General features: G+C 27.4%; 1 protein-coding gene across 4 annotated transcripts in view; it reads left to right on the top strand.

Moving 5' to 3' along the window:
• The first annotated feature begins 516 nt into the window (after positions 1-516).
• The window catches only part of LOC136075451 (uncharacterized), a 60,747-nt gene continuing 40,399 nt past the window's right edge, over positions 517-20,864 (top strand). The window contains exons 1-3 of one of the 4 annotated variants that reach the window (XM_065788703.1): positions 517-674; positions 5,670-5,727; positions 16,148-16,210. In XM_065788703.1, coding sequence (XP_065644775.1) covers positions 5,682-5,727; positions 16,148-16,210 — 109 coding nt within the window. In that variant the 5' untranslated portion in view covers positions 517-674; positions 5,670-5,681. Of the gene's footprint in view, positions 675-1,017; positions 1,093-5,669; positions 5,728-16,147; positions 16,211-20,864 lie in introns of those variants that run through there. The other 3 variants (XM_065788704.1, XM_065788705.1, XM_065788706.1) reach the window with 3 other exon arrangements.

The following is a 20,864-nucleotide window of genomic DNA, read 5'->3' as shown; positions in this document are numbered from 1 at the left end:
AAGCGGCTAGTCGATGACTAGCCACTATAAAAATGTCGGAAAATTATCGGCTTGCCATTTATAGCGGCTACCAGTGATGGTCTACTAAGAAACCGATGAGCAAAACTCCGATGAACCGCTAAAAAATGCCTATATTTGTCCACAGCAAAACCAAGAAAACAATGTTTTCTGGGTCATGCGCTAGTGATGAAGGCATATGATCAAGGCATATGTCAAATCATATGTCATTGCATATATAAAGGAGAAGCTTCCTTCCCCTCCCCTCCCCTTCCTCTCTCCTCCATAGAACCTGAAAGTCCTAAAATATTATAGAAATGGAGGACCTCTTTTATATGTAATACAAAATACAAAAAATATTGTATATGTGATACAAAATGCAAAAAATTTTAACATCAGCCATCACCAAAATATCCTGGATCCGTCATTGTAATGTGCAAGTCAATATTTGTAAACATAACTCTAATTTCTTTTGCATAATCCAAATTAGACATTGATTTTACAAAGGTTTACTATCTCAAACAAAATCTTCAAATATCAAATTACAAAATTATTTTTAAATAGGTTTTATTTTATAGATAGTTTGTACAGAGTCTAAAAATAATTGATCTGCAAGCGTAATAGAATTACCAATGTGAAAAGAAAAACTTTATAGTATATATAAATCATAATTAAAAGTATGTTTTACTTATTATATTATAAGCAAATTGTAATTAAAAGTAAATTAGTTACTGTTTTAAAGACTTATATTTATTATCATAAACCTATATATATATATATATATATATATATATATATATATATATATATATATATATATATATATATATATATATATATATATATATATATATATATATATATATATATATATATATATGTATATATAGGTTTATGATAATAAATATAAGCGATACTGTGGGATATATATATATATATATATTTATATATATATATATATATATATATATATATATATATATATATATATATATATATATATATATATATCCCACAGCATCAGGAATTTGCTAAATGCTAAAAATTATAAAAAAAATTTGAATCTCAGAGTTTCATGTGTTGCACAATCATCAGGCAAGTAGTAAAAAGTTGATTTTGTTTTGATTTGTTTAGTAAAAGTTCCGGCCTCTCTATATATATATATACATATATATATATATATATATATATATATATATATATATATATATATATATATATATATATATATATATATATATATATATATATATATATATATATATATATATATATATGTATAAATGTTTTAGATCAGAAAATGTAACTAACCTCTAAAAAACTAATATTTTATTTATTGCATCTCTAAGCTAATTAAAAAATTATCCACATACATACCTCATGTTATATATTTCAAAATTAAATTAATATATTTAAAGTTTGATATCTTTATATATTTGTGTATGTTTGTATATGTGTGTAGTGTTTATACTTATATATATATATATATATATATATATATATATATATATATATATATATATATATATATATATATATATATATATATTTTTATATTTGGGTAGTTAAAAAATGGGTTATTGTAAAATTTTAACAAGAATGGAAGCTTATAAGGTGCCCAGATATTGGTTTTATATACTATTTTTTTGTTGTTGTTAATGTTCAAGGGTGGCCCACGGGCCCTAAAATTTTTCATTTTGATGATTTATGTCGATTTTTCGGAAATTTCAACGCCCGTGGGCCACCCTAAAACGATGGGAAGAAAAACAATAAATTATCAGTAAACTCAGAATGAGTAATAGAAACAAATAAAATTCCACTCTTAATGAATTTTGTTATGTAAAAGTTCTAAATGAACATGAAAAAATTAGGAAAACCGAATATTTTTCTTTTTCAATCATTTTCTTTGTAATCTCTTATGATGACATTTTTATCATACAGTTAAACCATAAAAAGTTTTAAATATCATATCACAATACTGCATTTTATATATAAATTTGAGAAAATATTTTAAAAATATCTGTTTTTTTTGTTGATCATGGAACAGTTTTGTTGACTAAAAAGTCAAATAATGCTGGAAGTAGCATTTGCTGCAATATTGTTTTTCTTGGATCCTTGTTTACTTCTCTTGTAGAAATGATTAAACAAGAACATATTTTGCCTCTTCTCCTCCTTATTGGACTTCATAATAAGCTCCTGAACCAATTTGACAGCTCTCTCAGAAGAATCATCTTGAAATTTGATGGTAGTCTCAAAATCTGGATAAAAATCATTCAGCTCCCAGAACTGTGAAGAGGTTTTAAGCCACTGCACTTCCCCCTTCCCATGGCCAATCTTATCAAAGATTATCCAAGACTGCTCAGTAACAAGAGATGCTACGAAGGGAGACTGATCTTGGGATTAGTCTAGTGAGTGAAGAACCTTCTTATCTACTTCAATACGCTTTAGTTTGAAAACCTTGGGTCTGTCCAAATGAATACTATAGAGTTTCTGAGCTAACTTATCTCTATCAGGGTAATTCTTATCATCTAAAGCAAATGCAACTAGAACTAAACTTAAGTACCAGTCATGCTTTGACATTGATCGGACTACTTCAGTATTCGATAAATCTCTTCATTTGCCAGAGGGCTTTTATATCCTATAGAAAATTTAAAGTAAATAAGCAATATTCTATCATTATAGTTTACATACTTTTATTTTTATTTTTATTCTAAACCTTTATTATTTTTACTTGATATGGAGAAGCAGTTGGCAACTCAGCTCTAAGGAACCATTGAGCATAAAATATACCGACAAAAATAGACATATCTTATATTTCCTTTTTGTTCTCTTTAGTTAGACCAGAAATGTGATCGAGTACATTTTCACATAGTACAAGGCTTCAGCCATGAACCTGGCATGGTGTACAGGCCCAGGCATATAAAACCTGAACCTCTCCTTCTTAGTAACAATTATCAAAGAGAGCTGAACTAACTCCTGGTAATCTTTTCTTGATTTCCCATCCTATATTTTATTAATTATTGCTTTTAAACATTAAAAAGCATACAAAAATAGGTTACCGAAAAATAATGTACTAGAATGAATGATTCGTTTTACCTTCTTGTATGTCTTATTGTTGATTAAATCTCTGTAGAACTGTTCAGATTCCTGTTGCTGTTGATTTATCCAGGTTTCAGGTGGAGTTTCAATCCTCTTCAGGGGTAGTATATCTTTCTCTAGTTCATTCCAGACTGACTTAATTTTTTTGAACAGCTGGTAATCTGGTCCTGTAGATTTACTGCTTGGGTACATCTTACAGAAGCGAGTAATATGACGCTTCAGAACATGGTGTCAACAGGCAAGGAGAAGAATTGGCGGTCCTAACTTTTCTGGCATTCTGGTATTAACACCTTGGGGCCTTCCAGTGTTTGATACAGTGGTATCAAAACAGATACATTGTATTTGGTTAGTGAGATCATAATTCTCTAAAAGATCATAAATAGCAATGAACGGCTGTTCTTCAGTCCCTGAATCAATAGGAGGAATACCAAGTAACTCAGCTTTCCCATTAACTTTTATGAGTATAGCAAGTCTATTTTAAACAAATGCAATATTTCCTGTATATTCTTTTACTATCTTTCCATCAAAATTAACAGAAATCAATTTATGACCAGAGTTGGCCAGATCCTTGATGTACTGTTGAATCTTTTCAGCTTCTAAATTGATCACATGTTCTATGGCTCTGAGAGAGGATGATTTAGAGACAAAATATTTACCAATATTTCCTCCTGAGAGAGCTATTACACTGATTCACTGAAAGACCTTCACCTGCAGCAGTTATAGCAGTACGCCTTAGAATATCTTTAGGGAAAAATACACTATTTTCTTTAGCCTGAACATTTTTGGAAACAAACTCATCCAGATCACTTTCATCAGCATCACCTGCATTACTTAATAAATCAACAGAAATATCTAATTTATCATGCTTTTCCACCAACTGCTCATCAGAATTCTCACTCTCATCTCTGATGTCAGTAAGTCCTATGTAACTTGTCCTTTTCTCCTTTTGCATTTTCTATAATTTTATATCTTCTTTCTTGGCTTCAGCTGTTCTTTTTCTGTCTTGTTGTATGTCTTCGATTAATACTTCTATGTTGTATCCTATCCAAAATACCTTCTTAGATTCTGTTACAAAGTTCTCCCTCTTCATGATTTCTGCTGATTTTTCTCTACTCCTATGAGATTGCAGCTTCTTGTAGTTATTCAGCAATGTTTCAACTTCCTTCCTTAAATTAATAATTAATAATAAATTACTTTAATTCAAGTTATTACAAATTATATTATTATTAATGAGACAAACCTGAGCGAATTCTGTTCATCACGAGTTTTATATCCCCCAATCTTCCAAGGAACCACCAGCTTAGACATAATGCAGCAGTGATTCTTATCTTCTGGACAGATTTGTGTAAATTGTTACTGTTGGTACAGCAGACAAGATTTCTCAGAACAGCATAAGGTATAATTTTACGAAGGAGCAGATAATACTGAATAATCTCTTCTCATGTGGCAAATTGCTTAGATGGAAATTAGTCCCTTGATTTACCGACTAAGAATATCGGCCCTTTTGCTTTTTTTCAGGAATTTTTGTCATTTTATCTATCTAATTTTAAAATAAATAATAATACATAACATAAATTAACTTAACATATTTTCATATTTAAGAATAAGCATATTTCTCAGAATTTCACTTGTATTGGTTTTAGTTTTGCTATTAATTCAAACGCTAGATTGACGTCATTTGCACTCTTATTGCCAGTTTGGAATAAATGTTTACAGTTGCACTCAATACTATTGTACGCTGAGAAAATGCGTCGGTTATAGAGTACATTAAAATCTAGATTGTCCTCTTACTCATCTTAAGTAACTTTAAATCATCTTAAAAAAATATTATTTACACTGGTAATGATTATCTATCCATATTTATGAGATTTTGACTGTAAAAAATAAGAAAAATGTCATCATAAGGAATGATTGAAAGTACAAAAAAAAAGGTTGAAAAGCAAAATATTCGGTTTTCCTAATTCTTTCAGGTTCAATCAGAATTTTTACAAAAAAAATTTCATTTAGAGTGCATTTTTATTTGTTTCTATTACTCATTCTGAGTTTACTGATGTTGTTGTTTTTTTTTCCATTGTTGTAGGGTGGCCCACGGGCATTAAAATTTCAGAAAAATTGACAAAAATTGTCAAAATAAAAAAGTTTAGGGCCCGTGGGCCACCCTTGGAGATTAATAATAAAAAAATTTTTTATATATAAAACCAATATCTAAGCACCTTATAAGCTTCCAAACTTTGGTTTTTGAACCACCCTAATGTATATATATATATATATATATATTTATATATACATATATATATATATATATATATATATATATATATATATATATATATATATATATATATATATATATATATATATATATATATATATATATATATATATATATATATATATATATTATACATATATATATATATATTTATATATATATATATATATATATATATATATATATATATATATATATATATATATATATGTATATATATATATATATATATATATATACGTATATATATATATATATATATATATATATATATATATATATATATATATATATATTTTAGCTTAAAACAAGCATGAGATTTTTTCATCTTGCAATATCTCTCTCATTGTTTACTTCAGGTAAGTAAACAGTTGTTGATTTTATAAAAAAAAGTTTATATCTAATTATAAAAACAATTATAATATACATAATTATACATACATGCAAGCTAAGCTTTAAAATTTACTTTGTACATTGAATTTTAGCCATACTCATGAATGATGCCAAATAATTAAAAAACGCTTTTGAACGTAAGTCATATAAGGATTGATATCAGGACAAATACATTCAGGACAACCCCACCAAACACACATTATAACACCACCAAAACGTGAGCTATACTGAGAAAGAATGTTATTAATGGAAATATATTTTTAAATTGAGGAAAACTACCATTTTTCTCATGAGACTGTCGTGACGTGACGTTTTTGCTGAGCATATGTTTTGATGTGTATTTTAATGTGTGTCCCCTGAAGACTGCTAAGCCTTTTAAGAACTAATTGGTTTCCACCAATCAAAATTAGTTATAGTTATACTTCAAATACAAGCAATAAAAGTAATGAAGTAAAACATAAAAATTAAAACTTTTACTTTTTATTTTAATTATTTTGTATACATTATTAAAACTTTTCTTTACCAAAAAAAATTAAAACCAAATTAAAAAAATGAATATAAGTTTGAAAAACAATTTATTTTCATCATAACTTAATTCTGCATTTTTTAAATTAATCTGCATAATTTTGATAATTATCAGGCACTTTAAAAGGTTCCCATGGTTCCTTTTAGAATTTATTTATGTATATACATTTATATGTATGTATATATTCATGTACTTGTTTATTAAATAAACTGTATAATCTGTATAGCATTTATGTGTTTATTTATGCATAAAAGTAAATATAAATGTACTTTGGTCCATAAATTTTATGAACCAAAAATGCAATGGCTCAAAAGTTATTTAAAAGTCATATTGACTTCCAAATGACTTTTGAACCATTGTTAAAATTGACTGGATATTTTCATTTAGAGATGCAAAAACAGTAACTTGACTTGAAACAGTTTCAATATTGAGTAATGATAAAAGTAAGGGTAGAACAAGCATTAAATTTAAACCAATCTTTAAGTTCAGGTTGTTGTGAAAATATTGTTTTTAATACATATGGAATTTTTTTGCTGTATCTATCTACAGCTGGTTATTTTTATTTTTTATTTATTTTGAATGGTTTGAAAAGTATGTTTTATATATAACAATACTTAAATCATTTTGATGTAACACATTTGATGTAAGTACTTTTATATATAACTATATTTAAAACAATTTGAAGTAGCACTCGTGCTGTGACACGACCTAGTCATAAGTAAAATAAAAACGCCCGCAACTAAATAACATATGAACTTTAATGAAGCAGGTCGGAACTATCAAAATAGCAAAGTGTCCTGGAGCCGAATATTTCGTATTAGGTATTGAGCAAAACCATTATTTGTGACATTTCTAATCTACGCCTAATTTTTCAGAAAACTGAGTGTTGAAAAATACCTTTTTGTGTTGGTTTTTGCCTTTTCAGACGTAGGCATGGACTTTTGAATACTGATGCAAGAGCAATGAATTAAGGTTTTTCAAGCAGGTTGTAGGACTTCTAAATTTAGGGTGACGACTGGACCTAAAAAATGAGGCTGCAGTCGAACAATCCAAGCATACATTTAAATCGAAAACGCTTATTATAACGCATACAATAAAATTGAAAATTTTTTTTCTGTTTCTGATTTTCCATATCAAATTTATGAAAAAATCTTAAATACTTTAGCATAATTGATGTGATGCATGACTAAGAAATTCTGCTACCACCCCTAAATATGACTGCTGCAAATGTTGCAAATTGCATTAAAGTATTTATTGTCATTTACTTTAGTTGTAATATAGTTCCATACATCCCTTTTTCCGTTTCGGCATCGTAATTAATCAATACATATATATATATATATAATATATATATATATATATATATATATATATATATATATATACATATATATATATATATATATATATATATATATATATATATACATATATATATATATTGTGAATTAAGAGTACCGGTTGTAACTATAAAATACTTATAATTATACATATATATATATATATATATATATATATATATATATATATATATATATATATATATATATATATATATATATATATATATATATATATACCCACCACGTCCCTGGTAATACCGCGCTCAACTTTTTTCTCCGCGCAGCGACCTTGTTCGTCAAGGTACGTGTTTCGGAGTTATAGAATTGAGAGAGGGTTATAACCACTATTAAGTAGCCTCCTCATCTGTAGTTGCCTTCTTGGCCTTGAGGAGATGAATAACAAAAATATATATATATATATATATATATAAATATATATATATATATATATATATATAATATATATATATATAATATATATATATATATATATATTTATATATATATATATATATATATATATTTATATATATATATATATATATATATATATATGAATCGGTAAGTGATTAAAGGGCGGAATTCCAACAATGTAAACGTTTGGGAAACTAAAAATAACTGCATTTCCCCCCGTAACACAATTTCTTTGCAAGGTCATCGCACATGGCGGTTGTGTTTTGTAACCGTTGAAAAAAAGGAAATAAAGAAATAAAATCAAAAGTTATCAAAAAAAAAGCAAGTGATATTGTAAACCATAAAACACTAAAAAAATAAATACTCAAAATTAAATTTAAAATAACCAACAAAAGAAAATTCGAATATCTATTTGTTCTAAGTAGCTCCTAACTTTTCTACACCTTTTTTTTCGCCGAAAATTTATTAATTATATAAAAAATTATTATTATTATTACTTTTAATTTGTAGAAGTTTTTGTGTTAGCATTTTCGTTTTGTAGTTTTGGCTTTCATTTTGTAGTTTTTGTGTTTTGCCTTTTCGTTTGCGTAAAGTTTGTAATTATTTGTGCTGTTGTTGCTAATTGTATTTATTGTTGTTCGCTGTTTTTCTATATCACTAATTTTATTACGTCTTTTTTTTTCGACAAAATAACTAAAAGTTGTTTTCATTTTTAATTTAATGTAGAAGTTTTTGTTTTTGCATTTTCAGTTTGCAGTTTTTGTGTTTTGCTTTTTCGTAAGCGTAAAGTTTGTTTTTATTTGTGCTGTTGTTGCTAATTTTTTTTATTTTTGTTTTATTGTAAATAATTGATATTTTCATATTTTTTGTCTTATTACTTAATTTATTATAGCTTTAACGCTATTATTATTATTTTTAAATTAATTTCATTTACACAGGCTTTTATTCATTATTATTTTGTTTGTTTGTTGATTTTATTTAGGTGTCAGTCCAATGACAAGTTTTCAACTATATGAGTGACATCTAACCTAATTTTGTAAAATTATAAAAAACTTGTAATTTTTCAATTTTTGGTTGAATAAATGAACTAAAAAGCAAAAAACTGGTTTAATAATTTTTTTTTGAAGGTGAAAAACATTGTCTTTTTCAGAAAAAAATTATTAAACCGTTAACAAAAATTTCCGAAAGAATACATTAATATATATATATATATATACATATATATATTTATATATATATATAGAGCCGGATTTACAGTTTTAGGGGCTTTAGGCCAAAAAAACCTGCGGCTTAATAGAAATAAAATAGTAATTTTAAAAATATAATCTTAGTTTGATTTAATTTAAATTTTATTTCAATTTTTTAAAAATATTGTTTAAAACCTGCATAATCTTTTTTCTGTATTTTTCATTAAAGAAATCGTTAATCAATCAATCTATATTACGTTTCTTCATTTTGTCAGTAATGCTACTTGATAATAATGCAAAAATGTTTAATCTTTTTTGTGACAGTTGATCGCAAGTCAGTTTTTGGTAATATTAATTTTGAAAATGACTTTTCTCCAGAGCAGTTAGATTTCATGAAACATATGAAAATCCTAAGAATGACTTCAATATTTGGAAATGTAGCCTCTTGTTTTTCCTTTATCAGTTTGTACAAATCCAAATGGAACGATTCAGGAACTTGAGTTTTAAAATTTTCTTTCAAAAACATGTGCAGATGCTGAATTTCTGCATATAAATTATCATCAATATCTTCTGTGTAGTCTTCCACCAGACAGTTAACACAAGTCTTCAGTTTATCCTTGTTGAACCTCGTGTCTATTAAATATACAAATTTGTCATTCAATTCCTGATAGCATTGATCTCGTTCTTTTAAATTTGAAGTAAGATTATTGATAGTTTTTAAAAAAACGTTTGTCTTAAACTCTTCACATGGACTTAATTGAGGTTCCTCTGATCGGTTCTCACCTAAAAGTGCTTTCTTATTACGGTGTCTCTTTTGTAAATAATCAATGTCTGGTAACTGTAATTTTGGATCTTGTTCTATTAAATTGAATTTGTTAATTAATTCAAGAAGATAATCTCCAAGAGACGAATAAAGTTCAGCACATGTATCTAGAGTAAAAGTTGCACTTTGCAATAATTTGGAAATAGCATTTATTCGTTGCAAAATTTGATCCCGCATTATTGTTAGAAATTTAATCAATGGACCTCAAGATCACAAATAGCTGATCTTTGTGACTCACATCAGGTGTTGAATCTACTGATAATCCATAGTACTTAGATTTTAAAACAACGTCGCTGATTGATTGCAAAACTTTTCTTGCCATCAATATGATTAATTTATCACAAGTATTTTTTGAGAAGTAGTTTGTTCCTCGAGAACCCCTGTCACCATAACTTTTTATGCGCTTGGCCAATAAAGTTCAACCTGTGCAATCAACTCAAGCAGACAAATAAAATTCCCGTAGCTTTCAGACCCAAATTTTTCATTTGAACCTCTAAAAGCTAAGTTTCTTTTGATCAATGTGCGAATTACAGCTGTAACTCTTCTTAGAACCTCTCTCCAGTAGTTTTTTTCTTTGTGAATTTTGTGTAGAAGTTGATCATTTAAAAAAACCTTGTTATTTTTTCTGTGAAAGTATGCTAAGGAATCTTTTCTGTGGTCTGATGAGTTTTCATTCCCCTGAATTGATGCCCCCTGAATTTTTCTAATCTTTATATTCCGTTGAAGCTAAAGTACATTTTGAGGGTTCAAAAAGCTTGCAGAAAAAACAGAATACACAACCTAATGCTGGGGAATATATAAGCAATTCTCTATTAAACCTTTCACCATATACTATTTTCCCCACAAACAAGCTTTTTGAACAATACCGATTGCAATCTTGATATGTCATTTTAGAGGACTTAAAGTCATAATCTGCATTTTGACATTTTAACGGACCGTTCTCTATCCAAAATTGTACATCCTCAGCTGAAAGAGTTTTGCAAAGCCCTAGATCAATTTTTCCCATTCAATGGCAAATCGATAGGGAAACATACCCTCTTCTTATTGAGTTCCAAATTTTTATTTAAAGTTCGAGTTTCATTAACTGAGTCCTCTAAAAAATTTTTTTGCTTCTTTACTTATGCCACAGTTTGCAAGATTAGCTGAAGTTGGTGAATTAGCATGACATTCTGTTTTCTATTAATGCTTTTTTTTTTCTTTTTGCAGCTCCACCTTCATAGTTTCTTCCCATATCTGTTAAAAGTTTCTGAAAATGATCACATGTAATTAATTTAATTGCTTTTGTTTACAAGCACTTATTTTACTAATAGATAACACTACAGTACTTTTTATTATAAAAATTAATTAAAATAGCCTTCATAGCAAAGCAAACATTTGTTAAAATTAAACAGGAAAACGAACGTTAGAAAATTATTAGTTTTTTTATAGTGCGTTTATTTACTTTACTTAAAAGCGTGTAAATTTTTGCTTGAAGTTTAACGCAATTTAAAATTTAAAATAATTACTTTCTTCGATTAGGGGAGACTGGGGCTATTTGGCAGCAGGGTTAAGTTGACGAATTACGTTTATCTGCAAAGCCTTTCATCAGAAAGTGCTAATAAATTCAGGAGACCTTCCTAGTTGACCATTTCGTCTTTCAATGTAGTATTGTAAGGATTTGCGCATGCACATAAAAGATATTGTGAATTGTGTGTTTTTTCCACATTTTGCAGCTTCTTTATTTTTTCGATTTTTAAAATCAATTGCACGAAGTGCACGTAAACTTGATTAAAACTATATCTTGCATGGTTCAATGAAATATGTCCAACCGTCCATTTTTTATTATTTACCTTTTTCAGGGATCAGTAAAGGAGTTTGTGACCAAATATCTCTCTGGTAAGTTGGCAAAATATTGGCGGGCCAAGTTGGTCTTATATTTCAACTTGATCCGATCGCGATCGGACATAAATTTCGAGAGTTTTCCATTTTTAATTTTTCGAAATATTATATTAAAATCGATTAGATAAATAGATCACATAAATCATATCCGAAACTGTAAACGGAAAATAGAGAGGGCTTTAACTCCTCAAAACGTTATAAAAAATGCTGTTGATACTGTTTTATTACAAGAAAAAGCTATACGAAAAACAGCCAAAGAATTTAATATCTCTGAAAAAAGTTTGTCCCGATACTGTAAAAAGCAACAACATCATGGTCAGCAAATGAAAAATCATGTTACATAAAATCTAGACAGGTCAGTCTATATATATATATATATATATATATATATATATATATATATATATATATATATATATATATATATATATATTATATATATTATATATAAAAATTATGTTAGTGTTTTTATTTACAAATAGAGTGCTCATTGGTCTTAAAGAAAATATCAGTTATATTTTATAACTGTGTGTTAGTGTGTGTTAACCTATGTGTGTGTTAAAGAACATAGCAGTTATATTTTATAACTGTGCCTTGCGTGCCTGTGTGTGTGCATATATATAGTGTTATTTATTTTAATATTGGCTTTGTTCATTTAGGTCTTTACTGATTTACAAGAAGATTTGTTAGAACAATATGTGACCAAAGCTTCTGATATTTATTATGGACTTTCTCCTAAGGAAGTGAGGAAACTAGCTTATCAGTATGTAAAATCGAATAGCATTAAAATGCCTCATAATTGGAGTGCAAATCAAGCAGCTGGAGAGAACTGGTTCAGTGCTTACCTCAAAAGGTACAAAAAACTGTCAATAAGAAAACCTGATGCAACAAGTCAAGCACGTGTTTCCAGATTTAATCCAACAAATGTTCAAAAGTTTTACAACAACTTACAAATTGTTCTTGATTGTTTAAAGTTAGTAAGTGGAGATATTTGGAATATGGATGAAACTGGTATTACCGCAGTTCAAACTCCAGATCATATCGTAGAAAGAAAAGTTTTCAATCAAATTTGACGTGTTACTTCCGCTAAGAGAGGCAATTTAGTAACTGTGGCAGTTGCTGTTTCTGCAAGTGGAAATTCAATTCCTTTATTTTTCATGTTTTCTCGTGTGAAGTTTAAAAGCTATTTTTTAAATAGTGCTCCTAATGGAAGTGCAAGCGCTGCAAACCCATCTGGTTGGATGAACGAAGTTTAATTTTTGCAGTTTTCCCATCATTTTGTCAAATATGCTTAAATTAGATCGAAGTATATTATATACCTTTTAAAAATTACACTAACACATGCATGGATGACAATGCACACTGGTTTCACAATGTCTATTTATAGTATACCAGGTATTGTGGGTAACTCATCTTCATTAGCATGTACCCCTAATAATATCAAGGCTGGTTTTGAAAAAATAGTAATTTTCCCACTAAATATTAAAATTTTTAGTGAAGACGGTTTTATGCCAGCCTATACCACAGATAGACCATCTCCGAAACAAGACTGTGATGTGGAAAGTACAGCGCTAAATATAAGTAATGTAACTGATGTTGACTTTACAATATTAGAGAATCGCAAGTTAGAAGCTGGTTGCTCAAAAGATGCAAAACCACATAATGATATTCAAGCAATAATGATGTACAATGCATCTACAAAGTCGTTTTCTATCGCCTGAAGATTTAAGACCATTCAAAAAAGCAGAACCAAGAAAAAGAGTTAGGATTAATAAAAGAAATAGAACCACATCAATTCTGACAGATTCACCAAATATGAATGTTCCAAAAAAAGAAAAAGATTCAGCTAAAAAGAAAAAGTTAGCAATTGAAGAGAGAAAACAAACAAAAAAGTTAAACATAGATAATGATAAGATGAGTAAAAGATCAACTAGTAAAGGAAGTATACACTTAATAGGAAAAAGTTTAATTGTCCAAATAGCTCTGTAGAAAAGGAGTGTTTTTGTTTGATTTGTGTTGGAATGTTCTCTAAAAGTAAACTAGAAGAAGTCTGGGTTTAATGCACTCAATGTCACCTTTGGGCTTACGAGTCATGCATAATCGGAAACTCTTTGCTTTTTATTTGCAATAATTGCTGCTAGACGATTTGAAACTTAATTAGTTGAAAATATTTATATTATAAAACAATATACTTTTTAATTCTTATTTTATAACCATAAATTGGGAGCACTGTTTTGTTTTCACTTTTTTTCACTTTTTAATTATATTATACTTTTTAATTATACACTTTTCAATTATAATTACTCTTTTGCTTATGTTAATGACTTATTTATAATTACTCTTTTGCTAATTACTTGTCCCAAAAGTTTGATGAAATTGATAAAAGTATATTTCAGCAATGATTTCTTTTAAAAAAAAGGGTGGGGGAATAAAATATTATTGGAATACATATAAATAGGACCTTAAACTTTAATTTTTATTATTGTGAGTCAACTTACCTTTTGAGTATAAGCAACTTACCCCGTGGTGGGGTAAGTGAGCCCAATTTTTTTTTTTTTTTTTGAGGCCCCGGGAAGGCCCTAAAATTTTTTTTTGTAAATGAATGTAACTTTTAAAAGTGTACCCAAATTCATACTCTTTGGGACTACACTTTAAAATTTTCAAAAAAATGTGCCGTTAGGGCTACAGAGCTTATAGAGTAAAAACCGAGTCAACTAGCCAAGGTCTATCCTACGTAGATATTTTATTTAAAAGCGCGCAAAATTTTTCTTAAAATGAACTAAATTTATTTTAAATTGAATATTTTAAAACATTATGCACGAATAATAAAAAACAAATTTGTTAGCTATCGTGTTTTTATTTTATAATCAATCTGGAAAGTTAGTCGGGCTGTTTTGCAAATAAATGTCTACTACTGTTGTAAACGTTAATTAAGTTGAAAAACAGGGCTAATTATAGTTATTTTCTAGGTTTGATATGTTAAACCAAGTCAATCTAGAAAGTGATATTTTAAAAGGTTCTTGGTTGAACTCAAATGTTAAATAAAATCGTTGAGTTGGATTGTTCGTTAAAGTGATTATTCATACTAATAAACAAAATGTTTCAAAATGCTTTTTGTTTAACTTTTGTCTAAAAATATTCTATTTTTTTTAATCACGAAAGTAAATAGAAAAATAAAAATGTAAAAATGAAAATGTCTCTTTCCAAAAATTTAATTTAATTTTGTTACAATTCAATTTTGTGGCCCCTTTTTTTGATGGGGCCCCTAGGTCATGGCCTATTTGGCATGCCTGTAAATCTGGCTCTGTATATATATGCAGGTTGTTTCTTTTTAAAAAAACAGGAAAATCAACAAAGTCAATTGAAAATGATTTTTATATTTACAGTAAAAATTCAAACCGGTCATTCAATGAAATTCTATATATAATAAAGCTATTACTTTATATTATTATATATAGAACTGAAATTCTTTATACTATAATAAATGTATAATAACAGCATTTTATTTTTGTTTTGTATAACTGTTTAATTAATGTTTTCAAGTTTTTTCCGTAAATGCTCGTTTCGATATGCTCCTTCCTTTTGTATTCTTTCAAAATAAATCAATTTGCAAGTGTTTACTATAAAATTAAAATATTTTTTATTTTCCGTATAAAACGCATTAAGATAAGTGAATTTTTTGTAAGTTTTAATTCCGAAACGGCATTTTTAAATCCGTATCTTCTTTGAGTCCTTGTCTGTTTATATAAGTTCTTTTCTACTATGAAAACGTTTTAACATTTTTTTTTAGTTGTAAGATAAATAAAAATGATATTAGAAAAAAAAATTTAGTTTGAATTAAGTTAATTGAAAAAAGTTAAGTTAAAGAACTAAATCTGGAGAAAATAATTCAAAGTAAAAAAAAAATAAAAATTATTGGCTTAAAAAATTTAGTTCCTGAAACGGATCTTCAAACCCTAAAATGTGCAGTTGAATGCTGGAACTCAAAAGAACAAAGAACAATCTTCAAGGATATTCTTGAAAAAAATATTCCTAGATAATAATAAAATAATAATAATAATAATTCAAGGATTTTTATAATTATCATGTATAAAACTCTAATTTACCTTGTATACTTGTATAGTGGGTGTTTAATAAATATATAAATAAAATAATGTAATAATAATTCTCCCAAAAAATGTTTTAAATATTTTTGTTTATTTTTATTTATTTTAGCGAAGAGTGCTTCTTTAAATGTTTTTGCTCGCGAGACTGATTTGAAAGAAGGGGATAGCGGAGGTATGTGGTAAAAAAAAAAATCAAAGTTGTGTGGTATTAAAATCAAAGTTATCATTAGAAGTGGTTTTTAATAACTAAAAAAACGATACCAAATTTTTTTTTTTGATGTCATTTTAGAAAGTTATGAGTTGTTTAAGCACAAAATTTTTTATAGGGAAAGTTGAATAATGTTGTGACCGCAATTTGTAATTACTAACTTAAGTTAATCGTAAAAATTATCCAATTTAAATAAATTTGGTATCAATTGAAAGCTGAAAAAAATAAGAAACATTTTGTAAGTAGTTGGGGTTAATACAAATGATCGGGGGCGCGGGGATAGTGCCTCTGACACTGTCACCCACCCAAAAGTGGATGAGTTTTTTGTAATTAACAACATAAAATAATGAGATTCACAATTTATTTGTTGATAAATTAGTGATCAATAGAATGTTAAAGAAAGAATCAATTGTCTCTGGATAGCAAAGATGGGTATATTTAGGGGTGTATATAGGTGGTAGGGGGAGGGGGGTTGGTGTATGGTAGGAAGTTAAGATTGGTGGTTTAAGTAAACAATTTTCAAAAGTTTATTTTTTTAGGTAAAATAAAATATGTAGTAAAAAAAATGCAGTAAAAGAAAAAAAAGTTTAAACACAAACTGATAGTTATATTCATGTATTTCATAAAAGTTAAAACTACAAAATCTTCAAAGCCGCAAAATGTTTTTTAAAACTTATGCGGCTATGAAAATAGCCTTTTTTAAATATTAATAAAAGCTTAGTTTTTAGGAAAACATAAGGTCTCCATAGATTATATCTGCAGCAAGTTCGTATTGTGAAATGTCATAATCCACTGCATCATTATAATTGGACTCATTATCTTTCCAGTATGCTACAACATAAACTTGCTTACCATTTTTTACCTTCATTTTTCCAAGCTTACCAAAATAAAGAACTTCTTCTTGCATTTCTAAACTAAACCATAAATGGCAAATGTTTCTATCAACTACTGTATCTGATAGCATATCTGATAGGTCTGATAATTGCTTAGACTCCAGTTCTTGAAACTTTGTTGAAATATCTGACAAACTAAGGTTTTGAATTTGAAGAGCCAATGTTTTTGCTGCTTTTATCCTCTTTTTTCTGCTTCTTTAACATGTTACGACCAATTCAAGCTTTATTTCATAAATATTTTTTTTCATTTAACTCTCTCTTTTTTCTGGCTTTGTTTATTGCCCAGTAGACAACTTTCATTTTTTCATCTTTATCTACTTGTTCAATGTAATCACTTGCATTATTTTTTATTGCTCTTAATTTTGATGACAAAAAACATAAAGTAGAGTTAGGAGCACAATGTTTAGCAACATTGAACATGCCCATGACTTCTTCTGCATCGATATTATGAAGCCTGGCTGTCTGCGTCTCTTTCATAAGTTGTTCTAATAGCTCTAAATTAAAATATCTTTTATACTGTCTTTCTAAAACAGCAATAATAGCTGATACAATCAGCAGGATACAATCATTTGTTCAACTTCTTTGTCTTTTGGGCATACTAAAGCTATTTCTTCAAAGATCTTATCATTTTCAATTATATTTCCGAACAAATTTTTTTTACTAAAGAACAATAGAGGATTGTGTTTTACAAGACAAAAATTTTTTAAAACATCTTTAACCAATTTTATTCCTTCAATATGAATTAAAGTTCCTGTAACTGACTGATAAAATAATGTCATCTATGGTCCTGTTAAAGACTTTCCCAACAGCCCTAAGACAGACATTTCCTTTTTAGCTGTTTTGTTAATAAAGTCTGTTCTTAAACTACTTTGTAGCCCTCCGCATGAAACTTAATGGTACTTAAAAATTTAATAAATAAGTTGTAGTGCTGGATTAATATACTACATATATGAAACAAAATTTGCAATCTGTTCCCTCTGTAACGGGGAATGAGTCCTTTGGGAAGTTTCATCTCATCTAAAAAAATTTTAAAAACTTGAGGATCTCCTTTACCATCTTTGTATCGCATATTATTCATTTGTAAAATTATATTACCAGCGGTACAATCTTTCCCGAACAGCACTCCATTATGTGTTTCAATCATTTTTAATGCAGACATGCACTAGCTGGAAATTTTTTCAAGAGGGTGTAAGTGAAAATTAAGTTCATTTAAAACTTTTCCCCATGAAGATTTTATTAGCTGAACAGCTGCATGATTAGTGGCAACACGGTCAGTCATAGAGTTTGTAATGTTTTGAAAAATTTTTGAGCAGATTTATGATATTCACAATTATGGAAATCAGAATACAAAAAGGCAAGTTGATCTATTGAAGATACAACATGAGTTTGATAATCATGTGCAGTTCCACCTGACAACTGATCTATTGCTATAACATGACACTGTATTTTGGTTGTAAATTGAATAGATTTTATATGTTCTCCTTCTTGGGTTATTGCATCAAACCCAAGAGTAAGATTGGCTGTAAAAATTGCAACTTCAGCAGTATGAAGGTCGCTGATTATACCTAATTCGCGAACCATCTCTTCAACTGTGCTTCGATGTGGAAAATTTTCTATTTGTGCAATACCTAAATGTTTAAAAATTTTTTGAAACAAAATTGGAATACTTTTTGTTGGTACCTGGTTAACAACGGCATCATGTATCATTAATCGTAGCTGCCATGTAAATGTTCTTTTATCTTTTTTAAATGACAATTGTTGATTAGCAGAATCCCTTAACTCATCAAATGTGTATAGTAAGTTCATATTTTCATGTTCTAGATCCTTTATTCGGTTATCTTTAATCAAATTGGTATAACTCCAATCATTTTGTTTTTCTTTCTTATTAAGCTTTATTATCTTTATATGTTTTTTTTTAACATTTATTTTCTTATAGTATCAAACTTTTTGCTAAAATTCCAGCTAATTTTTGCCTTAAAATTGAAATAGTTAAGTTTTTCCTTTTAATAGTTTGATTTAGTTTTTAATAGTTTGTAATCTTTTGATAACATAAGGATCCGCTTTTATTCTTGCTTTTAGGTTAGTTAGTTTATCTTTATGATTGGATTTCATTTTTGCATTAGTTTTATACATAAAGAATAATCTCTTTTTTAACAATTGATTTTTAGAAGTAATGTTACAATCCAGTTCTTTAATTGCTTTTTGATACACAACAGATGTAGAAGGGTTATGTAGTTTTGTTTGAATAGTAAAAATGAAAAGTAAAGCTGAAAGTAAAATAAATGATTCATTTAACTACTTTTTGCCACTTTTGATGGGTCATTACTTTTAAAAATGATTTTGCATAAATCTTCAAGTTTTCTTTTGTTAGATGACTTAAGGTTGTACTCTTTTTTGTATTTCTCGACCAAACTATGTATCTGGCTATGTATCAAAATTTTTATAAATGCTTTTGGCAGTTTTTAAAGTTGACTTGGATTATTGAAAGTGTGTTGACTTAGCATTTAATAAATATATATATATATATATATATATATATATATATATATATATATATTTATTTATATATATATATGTATATATATATATATATATATATATATATATATATATATATATATATATATATATATATATATATGTATATATATAGATGTCTTTGTGGCAAAAGTGCTTAGCCGCTTCGCTTCTTAGATAAAACTTTTGAGGTGATTGCTTTTAAAAAACCATTTCCATATTAAATCATTTTTAAAGTTCTATTGATATTATATACATAACATAATTTAATATAAATATATTAAATACTATAACAAACAAAAGAGAGAATTTTTAAAAAGTTCAAAATTTATGTAAACACCAACACAGCGGGAGAAATTTTTTGCGCATATGTCATAATAGAGATAGGGTAAACAGTACAGTTATTGGATACTTAAGGTATTTATCAACTTCATGTGGGTCTTTCATTCATAATAAATAAAACATGCATTGAAATTTAATGACATATTTAATGATTTTTCTTTATTACTTTTATAATTATATTTATTTTACTTATAATTTTTCACCATTTTACAAAAAAAAATTATTTTAGCAAAATACATGCTGAAAAGTATAGTTATTGTACACTTTTTATTTATTAGACACACAAAAATCAGTTATTAAACATGGAAAAAAATATTTAAGAGCCAAATAATCTAATTGTTTTAATCGTAGAAAAACGTTATTTAAATTGTTCATAGAAAAATTCTTCATTTAATCTGTTCTATTTATGTTAAAAAAAATGATATGCTGAAAAAATATATAAAATTTAGTTATTGGACACTGAGTCATTAACTGTCCAGTAACAATGAAATAAAGAATAATGCATAATAACTTATGCCCATTAATAAACAAAAACATAGAAAAAAAACTTTTTTTAGAAAAATACAGATATTTGACACATGCCCATTACCTATCAATCTATTAAAAGTGTGATGCAGTTACTCGACACCCCTATGCTTAACCTAACAAACATGAGCACTTAGAACCTTGGATTATGATTGTTTGAAATTCATACACTTTTTAAAACTACATTTTGTACATAGTTTTAAAAGAAATGTAATTATTGTACTTATGTTTTAAAAAGTTCAACTTAATTTGTTAGAAAGTTTGCTGCTATAATGCACGCACAGTAACACAGAGCAAAACTCGTTTTTGACATAAATATTGTAGATTTAGCCAGTAAAAAA

The sequence above is a fragment of the Hydra vulgaris genome, chromosome 01, assembly GCF_038396675.1.
Source record: "Hydra vulgaris chromosome 01, alternate assembly HydraT2T_AEP".
In the NCBI taxonomy this organism is placed as follows: Eukaryota; Metazoa; Cnidaria; class Hydrozoa; order Anthoathecata; family Hydridae; genus Hydra; species Hydra vulgaris.
Note: the sequence above shows the minus strand (reverse complement) of the source record. Positions and strands in the feature narration are given on the sequence as shown.